At 37.2% G+C, this 9,887-nt stretch overlaps 1 protein-coding gene across 1 annotated transcript; it reads left to right on the forward strand.

Annotated features, from left to right (window-relative positions):
* The first annotated feature begins 382 nt into the window (after positions 1–382).
* Positions 383–6,249, forward strand: en2a (engrailed homeobox 2a). The gene is made up of 2 exons (XM_060917642.1): positions 383–863; positions 5,933–6,249. The coding sequence occupies exons 1-2, from the start codon at positions 383–385 to the stop codon at positions 6,247–6,249; spliced, it is 798 nt and encodes a 265-aa protein (XP_060773625.1).
* Positions 6,250–9,887: the final 3,638 nt, after the last annotated feature.

The following is a 9,887-nucleotide window of genomic DNA, read 5'->3' on the forward strand; positions in this document are numbered from 1 at the left end:
TTCTTCTTGTTCTAGTGCTCCGAGCTGGAGTTCCCTCACTCAGACCTGCTTCACTCGGAGCTCTGCTCTTTCTTTTTATTCCGCTGTTCAGGACATTAGATTAGATTTTTTTTTTAATTTTTTTAAGTTATAAATATTTATTACCGAGCACACAGGATCCGAAACTATGGAAGAAGCAGGAAGAAGATCTGTTCACAGTCCAAAATCCACGCTGATTGTTATTTTTATCCTATTCTAGCTACATCTTATGGTTCTTGCTGTTTCTTTTCTTTCTTCTTGAAATTGTTTTTCTGTTTAAAGCGAACAAAGTGGAGCGCAGTCGGTTTGTGTTGTCTAAAAAAGTGCCTGATAAGTGCGGGAAAGAAAGAGAGGGAGCGTCAGGATGGATGAGAATGAGCAGAGAGTGAGAGGAGGAGGAGGCGGAGGAGGCGCTCGGAGTGCAGGAGAGTCCGAGCTCAGAGCTCCGTCTCCGGGACACGCGCCTCCTCCGTATCCTCATCCTCAGCCACCGCCGCCTCCTCACCGCCTCACCAACTTTTTCATCGACAACATCCTGCGCCCGGATTTCGGACGCAAAAAGCCGGAGGAAGGTGTGTTGAGGAGGAGTGAGAGCAGCCCGGGGGCCCCGGGACAGGGTGCACAGGTGGGACAGGTGTCCACAGAGAGCACGTCCACCGGGAAGAAAGCCGACACGCGTGTGGCAGACCACGAGACGCTCAAAGTGCAAGGAGAAAGCAAGGAGCAGTGCCTGAGCTCGGAGCCGGAGCTTTCTCAGCCCAACCCGTCCACTCGAACCCAGAACCAGCCCATGCTGTGGCCCGCCTGGGTTTACTGCACGCGCTACTCGGACAGACCCTCAGCAGGTATAACAGCTCAATCACTGCTCTCTCACTGGGACACAAACACAGAGAGGACAATTCAGAACACCCTCAAAAAACAAAAACCTTATAGAAGTCGTGTCTTCTAGACGGAATGAATTTTTGTCCAGTTATTGTACACTCACTCGCTCTGCATGTAAAAATAAACAGACATAAATAAACAAACCTCAGAATTCTCAGAATAAACAACAGAACCAGGTTAACTAGCAACACACACACATCTTTTCACCTTCGAAATAAATAGTTATCTATCTATCTATCTATCTATCTATCTATCTATCTATCTATCTATCTATCTATATTTGCCACCCAAAAATAAGTTATGCAACTCTAATAGGTCGAATATTAATCCGTTAAAACAAATAAGCACACAAAAAAATTAGAGATAAAATAACTTTTTCGAAGAAGTGGATCAGAATTTGAAAAAAAAAAAAAAATATATATATATATATATATATATATATATATATATATATATATATATATATATATGGATAGCATATCTATCTATCTATCTATCTATCTATCTATCTATCTATCTATCTATCTGTTTGTTTGTTTGTTTGTTTGTTTATTTCTCTCTATATTTGCCACCCAAAAATAAGTTATGCAACTCCAATAGGTCGAATATTAATCCGTTAAAACAAATAAGCACAAAAAAAAATTAGAGATAGAATAACGTTTTCAAAGAAGTGGATCGGAATTTGAAATATATATATATATATTGATAGCATATTTATTTATCTATCTGTTTGTTTGTTTGTTCATTTATTTATCTATATATTTGCCCCCCAAAAATAAGTTATGCAACTCCAATAGGTCGAATATTAATCCGTTAAAACAAATAAGCACAAAAGAAATGTAATAAAAAATTAGAGATAAAATAACTTTTTCGAAGAAGTGGATCAGAATTTGAAATACATATATATAAAATTTTCCAAATCGGTCCAAATTATTACGAATGGATGTTGAATCATAAAATTCTACACAAACAAACAAACGAATTAATTAATATTCCAGGCTATAAAATGTGTTATCAGCACAATAAGATACAATTTGATAACCCAGTTATCAAAACAATAAAAAAAGCGCTCAGTGTCACATAATAATAATAATAATAATAATAATAATAATAATAATGCACCAGAAATGTTGAGTCTTTCTAAAACATGGACTCTACACATTTTTTCTCCAGCAAAATAAGCGTTTAACGTTCGGAATTTAATTCAATAATAGCTAAAATCCCAATAATATATATATATATATATATATATATATATATATATATATATATATATATATATATATATCTTTTCTGGGTTTAAAAAAATAATAATATAAGGCAGCATTGTGGAGAGCAAACAGTTAAAGTATAGAGTGAAGCTTATAGGCTGCAGCACAGCAATCAGCATGGCCACTGTACAGCCTTACAGGATTAGCAGCTACTCAATCATTACATAATAATAATAATAATAATAATAATAATAATAATAATAATTTGAGCCTTAAATGTGAGGTTTGTTTACTGCTGTGGGCTGAAACACAGCAAGTGTTTACATTCCAGCTGTCGGTTTAAACACAGCATATATTTATATATATATATATATATATCGAATTAACTCTTTTAGTGTTGAATAAACCCTTACAGTGTTGAATTCTACACACTTTTGCTGCAGTGGCATTATTTATTTATCTATCTATTTATTGACTCACTCGTTTTTTTGTTTTTTTCCCCTCCATTAGCATACCGAACACCTCAGATTAGCAACTGGCTAGCTCTAGCTTGCTAGCTTCGCTTCCTGAGGTGATTTTCTGACAGACCGTAGCGATAAGTTTACATTAATAACGCGTCGTAAAGTTAATAAAACTTAAATATGACGAGTCTTATATCTTTCTCTGAGGTGAAAAAGTAGCCATGTTTGTGTAAAACATGACCTAAATTCCCGAGTCGAGAGCTTTTAACGCTGACAGGACGGGTTTTTTTGGTTTGTTTGTTTTCAATCAACGTTATTTCATTCAGGGTAATAGCATTAGCATATCGCTAACAACAGCAAGTTAGCTTGGTTAATTCAGGGAGGGGGGGGGGAAACACCATAAATAAATATATAAATGAATAAAAATCAAAGCCAAGCAATGTAGCTGCCAATGAAACAGCCTATATTCTATTATTCTATAGGTTGGTAGAAAATCTGTAAGAAATACAGCTAGCTAGCTAAAATGATCCCAGCTAGCTCGCCTTTTTAATCACAAAAACATCAAAATAATATGTTATACTGGTGTGTGAAGGAATTTTGTTCGCATTTTCCCCCCACTACGATAAAAACAGGAATCTTTTTTGTGCATAAATTATAAATGTATAATACTAGCATATGAGGCTGCATAGCATCAGTTTTTATTTATAACTTTTATATTTTTCAATTTACATATTAGAACAAAAAAAAAAAAAGATTGATCGATTGCTATAACATCATTGCCGTGAGATTGATTGAAATTTGGGCTCAGAAAATCCTTCATGACTTGCTAGCTAGTATTTCTATACTAATATATTCTATAGATTCTACGGTAGAAGCCAGGTTATATCTATACTCCTATGAGTAAGATTGTATAATCCAGGCTCATAAGAGAAATGATTTCTTCCTCTGCGATGCCATTCTTCTTCTTCATCTTGTCTTCTTCTTCTTCCAAGTTCATTAGCATATTTTTGGGACAATGGACTGCAGGATGCCTTTGGCTCGCTCCAGTCATACACAATGGTCCAGAAAGAAAGAAAGGATTTAAGTAGTACTTCATTCTCGGATGAAATTTTTAAAAAAGGCTGTTGAACGCATACAAATATATATATATTTAAAAAAAAACATGCCTGTGCAATGAAATAACAAATCAACCAAGATGCATAATGCCCCGACTACTTGAAAAACCAAAGTAGGGGTGCCAATACATTCGACACATCAGCTAATGATGGTTATAAAAATAGGATAAACCTTACCAAAGCATCCAAAGTTATTCTAATCAGTATTTACTGGAGAATTTTTTTTTTTTTGATAACGCAGTTTTCCCTGCCAAGGCTGGTTTTGGCGCAGAATTTTTGCCTTGATGAAATAAATAGCTTTACTAAAATGTTTATTCTCTCTATATATATATATTTCAGCTATTTATATTTAGTTTATATGTGTTTTAAAATGGGGTGACATGAAATATATGACACTGGATATACACAGGCTGTAAAATATACTCGTTTCACATTGTCAGGTTTTTATCTGATTTAAAAAAAAAATTAATGACCCAAATCACAAGATACTGCGACTGCGCTGAATTTGTGTTTTGCTCTTTAAAGCAGACCACAAGGAAAACAATCCGATTTCAAATCCAAATTTCCACCATGTTAAAAAAAAAAAATCTCAAAATGGAGCCCGTGGTTAATATTCATGAATATACCGCATGAGAGGTTTCCCCCAGCAACAATATCCTTTATTATAGCTACTATATCCTTCTGGAAATATACTACTATACTGTTACTTTATAATCCAAGTTCACGCAAAATCCATAGGAATTCTAGCACGTGAGAGGAATTTTTTTCCCTTTTACAAGAATAAAGTCAGGATTAAAGCTAGCAGACCCTCGCCATGTCCTCAACCAGTGGATTCTAACCAGTTTACAAGCTGATCAGGTGAATTCTTACCAATACATCATTGTGAAGCTGTTTGTATATATAGATAAATATATATAGCAAAAAAAATATACCTTGTGTTGAATTACTGATGGAACTTTGAAGCTTAGGTGGAAAACTCGACAATACTGAACCACAATTACCCGAGATTCAAACGAACACCAATAGCAGCCTAATATTTATAAATGACTGCTTTACTAAGTAGCTTATAGACCTTAATGGATGGATGGATGGATGTGGGTCAAAACAAATTGGCAAACTATTTGTGCACATTCAAAATATCGTCACACAGCCAAAAATAAAATAAAAATAAAAAATCCCAGTGTTATAATTACAACCACAGCAGCATCTGACCAACAACTTCTACAGTGAATAGCCACCAAGCGTTAAGGTTAATGTTAAAGCAAAGGCCTGGGACCCCAACTTTATATCTATGAAGGTGTGTTAGAATTCTGCATTTCCTGGACTTACATAATAACATAATAGTATTGGTGAGGTAGTAATATTTGCGAGGTTTGAACACCAACACCATTTCCATAACACATCTTCAAAGACGAGGGAATTAAAGCAGCCCAAAAATGAAGAAGATAAAACAGTGTTGGGACATCTTTGCTTTTTCTTTTCTTAGTTTTCTGAATTCCAGATTTTACTAAAGCAAAAATTTCATTGTATTAAATGATACGCCATTTGAATGTGTTGGTGCTTGGGTTGGATTTTGTTCAAAATGACGTAAGAAAAGGTATGCTAACAGTGTCCCGGTCCGTAACCTGCGTAACTTGTCATACAACTCCGTTTTGAGCAAAATACGGGCTTCAATTGAAGAGTTTGGCTCAGCCATTTTATCCTGAGCTGATATGAGCTTAATTTATACAGTGCAGCAAGACACAAGTGGACATACTACATCGTAAGGCTAAATTCAACATTTCCGTCGCTAATATAAGTGTTAGGTCAACTGTACGCAAACGGTATAGGTGTCGTTTGAACACCAAACGCTGTAAGTGTTTATTATACGCTGTAACTGGAGGCGCTAATTGAACGCAATAAGGGTTTGTCCTTATTAACCACTGGTTATTTTGCTGAGTAAGGGACGTAACTGTTTCCATGCTGCGGACCCACGGTAAGTGCTAATTCAGCACTGTAGGTGCTAAACCAACACTGTGAGGCTAAATTCAACATTTTAAAGAGCTAATGTGAGTGTTAATTGAACTGTGTAGGCGGTGATATGATGGAAGGGTATGTATCATTTGAACACCAAGAGTTAATTAAACGCTAGACTTAAGGTGTTAATTCAACACAATGGTGATTTTGCTGACGTAAGCATGCTGTTTCCAAACTGCCTTGCCTTGCTGTTATTTATTCCAACTCAACATAGCCACGCCCACCGCAGGTCCCCGAACCCGCAGACCAAAGAAGAAGAGCAGCAGCAAGGAGGACAAGCGGCCACGCACCGCCTTCACGGCCGAGCAGCTGCAGCGTCTGAAGGCGGAGTTCCAGTCGAACCGCTACCTGACAGAGCAGCGGCGGCAGAGCCTGGCTAACGAGCTGGGCCTTAACGAGTCGCAGATCAAAATCTGGTTCCAGAACAAGAGGGCCAAAATCAAGAAGGCTTCCGGAATCAAGAACACGCTAGCGCTGCACCTGATGGCCCAAGGCCTGTATAACCACGCTACCACCACCAAGGACGACAAATCAGACAGCGACTGAGGGGTGGGGTGGGGAAGAGGGTGGAGGAGAGGAGGTAGATGGAGAAAAAGAGGCGGAGTGAGAGATGGAGAAGGAGAAGGAGGGGGGATGAGGATGATACAACCATCATGATGGGGTGGAAATGGAGAGAGCTACCACCCAGAAATCAGACTGTGACTAGGGACACCAAGAGAGACAGACAGACAGAGAAAGAAAGAGTGAGACAGAGAGAGAGAGAGTGAGACACAGTTGTATTTCCAATGCAATAACTCTTAAGCATCAAGGGCCAGTGTATAAACATACCAGCATTAACTGAGGTTCAAATCAAAGTGTTATTATTATTCGTCAGACTTGAACAAGACTTTATTATTATTATTATTATTATTATCCAAAAAAAAAAAAAACAGGAAAAGCATGGCGGCCTCGCTATTGGATTTGTGTTCATGCTGTTTTATAAATAGAGCTTTCACGGGCTGCATTATCACAAGAGCGAGAGAGAGAGAGAAAGAAACATCCTGCTTCAATCCAAAGACTATTTCCTGCAACTGTGAATATTAATAACTGAGGCATTGTTTGATGATGATTATTCCACCCAGGCATGTGCCGATATGACCTTTTCATTTCGCAGAAATTGTTCTTGCGGTTTATCACTTTTCAAAGGAATTCCCTGCACGTGGAACGTTTTGGAACCAGCTCCCTTCTGGTGTTCTCGCATGTTGTGCTGTCGATACGTATTTCGTTTACTTGCGATCGCTCGCTGGCTTCAGAGCTTGGATAATCATGCGTTCGTCAATGTCATGCTGATATTACGGTAATGATGTCCTTCATCTCCTCGGACTTGGAAATGAGGCAAAGCCAACCTCTAGCGGAATGATATTTATTTTAATGGTGTTTTATTTGTTTTAAGCTAGAAAGCAAAACTGCACTATAACATGGGTGACGTGGTAATGATTAGAAAAGGACGATATTTACGGTGTGTTTAAATCACGATGCTCCTTACTGCCGCTGATTGTGGAAACCACGACTGTTTTTTCATTGTTTTCTGAGTAATTCAGAACATTTGATTTGTCATTGCTGTCATTCAGGCCATGACGTGAACAAATGACAAGTTTTTAAAGAGTCGATTAAGATTAGCCATTCAAATCGTAGCTTGGAAGTCACAGTGCCTAAACACGACGATCATTGAAAATGCATTTCAAATGATGACAGTTTTATCTCGTGATATATCACGTAATGGATGATTTATCGGCACATGCCTTCTCTTTACTCCAGTCCTTTTTTGGGTTCAATCTTTTGATGCAGCCACCGTAGCGAAGATTTTTAATCCAGTGCAAGATTTCATGACATGATGAGTAGTGTAACTGTGATTGTTTATTTAAAAAAAAAATCTGGACTCTGAGACACACTGGAAAGATCGAGCCTAAGAAATCTGCATATGAAGAGTTTGGTTCCAAAACGTTATATATCCAATTCCATCGTTTTGAGAAAAATCACTTGTTCTGATTGCGAGATGTGCTAAAAGGAAAACCACTGTATCCTGTTTTAAAATTTATTGACTAACTCCGTAATGATAATAAACTTCAAAAATGAAATCCAGAACTAATTAACAGCTTTTAACTGAACCAAGTAATTATTTTTTTGTCAAGTCGCCACGGCATTTTTCCCCAAAATGCTAGATATCTCTTTCTATTTAAAGTGCATTTAACCGTGTTCTTTCATGACAGATTGTATTATTTTATCAAAATTATTCATAATTCAGTGTGAAGTTGTCCAATAAATGCAAGAAGTGCCAAAGCGACTTCCTACTTCATGGGCGCGGCCATCTTAGAAGACTCCACACCAATGGCGGCCAAATGGATATGTCTAGTTTTGAGAAAAATCTGTGACGGCGCTTGTTGCGTTTTGGAATGAAAGGCCGTAATGCAGTGTGTAAATCAATGGCAGATATTGCGTTTTGGCGCAAACTGAATATGGTACGAGAAAGATATGATAATTGCTGATGGCTTGGTGGTTGGCGTTTCAATTTTTCAAATTTGGCGTTTATCGCGTTTTGGAACCAAACTGTTCATATATAAAACAACAACAACAAAAAGTGCTTGGACCCCTAATCAACCGAAACGTCTTAAATTGCATAGAGTTTTTATGAAAGAGCAATATCTTTTTTATTTTTGTTTGTATTTCTTTTTGTAAAATATTGTACTGCTGCCTATAAACGTGTAGCACTCTGACAATGACTTACGATGACATCCTATACAGAACGATTATAAATATACGATATATCTATATACGCAGGCTAACACTATGGAAATGAAAAAAAAAATGAAGCAAACCAGCATTATAACAAAATACCATTTTATCGCTGTTATGTATTTATAGAAATATATTAAGAAAAAAGAAAAAGAAACTTTATCCGATGACCAGTCCAGTGTCGCGTTGCGTCGCGTTTTTCTTTTCTTTTATCTGAGAGTAGATTTTTTAAAAGGGGGTGGGGAAAAAAACTCTTTAAGAAAAACAGCGTATTTATCATTGTGTATGTGAATGAAGCGGTTTTTTGAGGCCTTTTGCATGAAAAGCTGATGATTAAAAGCATATTATGAAAGTATGATGGATTTTTTTTTGAACTTGTTTGAGTCTATTATCTATATCCTTCTGTGAAAAGAAAAAAGTGTGTGCAAAAACGGTGTAATAAAATTCCTGGTCTGACTCGACGTCACAGTTTTTCGACGTGACGAGCATGAAGTAAAGCGACGTCTTTTACAGGACGTGTCCGTTTCCGTAACCTTAAGCGATTTTGTTTGTTGACGTGACAGGGTTGTTATGGAAACCAAAAACACAGGTTCGCAAATCACAGGTTCGTAATTCACGATCATTTCTATCGTAACAGCTCATTCGCAGGGCGAACAGATTAAAACACGTGGGTGGGGTTTATTTAACGGTCACGGAAGGAGTCTCTACTTCCAGCGCGTTTGGAGTTGACGCTTCTTCGAAACGTGTTTTGTTCTGTTCGTCATTGGCGTAATCGTTTCAGCTTTTTGAGGGAATGGACCGTACGTTTATCGCTGCTAGAACGTAAGCGAGAACAGGAACTTGTTTCGAGAACATTCCGCAAGCTATAGACAGATAAAAAGTACAACGTTTCATCCGAAATCAAAAAGCATTCTCATTCATGACCTTGCAAATCAGAGTTATTGTAAAAAACGCTCAACTTCCAGGGTTGTAACTCGGCTCCATCACGTTCACGTGGACACGTCTGATATTTTATTACATAAAACTGTGATCTACATACATACATACATACATATATATAAATATATGATACATTTATTTTAAAAGAATCCGTAGCAGATTTCACTCGGAAATAACATCATACCGTTAACGACGATACATGTAACTATCTCAGATTTATTTATCGCGGTATATAACTCCAGTAGCATTGTACCATTATATCCACTCAGCTCTAATTGAAAATATTTATTTATTTTTATACACATACTGTACAAGACTTATTCCGTTTGTGACGTTATTATCACCGATTCTGCTTTTCACAATGGAAGCGTTAACGATACCGTTAATGACCTACTCCAGATTGTATGTATATCAGTGCGTACCGATATCGTATATATCGATCGATCGATGGATCGGTATATCGTCACACCACC

The sequence above is a fragment of the Neoarius graeffei genome, chromosome 1 (genome assembly GCF_027579695.1).
Source record: "Neoarius graeffei isolate fNeoGra1 chromosome 1, fNeoGra1.pri, whole genome shotgun sequence".
Lineage (NCBI taxonomy): Eukaryota > Metazoa > Chordata > Actinopteri > Siluriformes > Ariidae > Neoarius > Neoarius graeffei.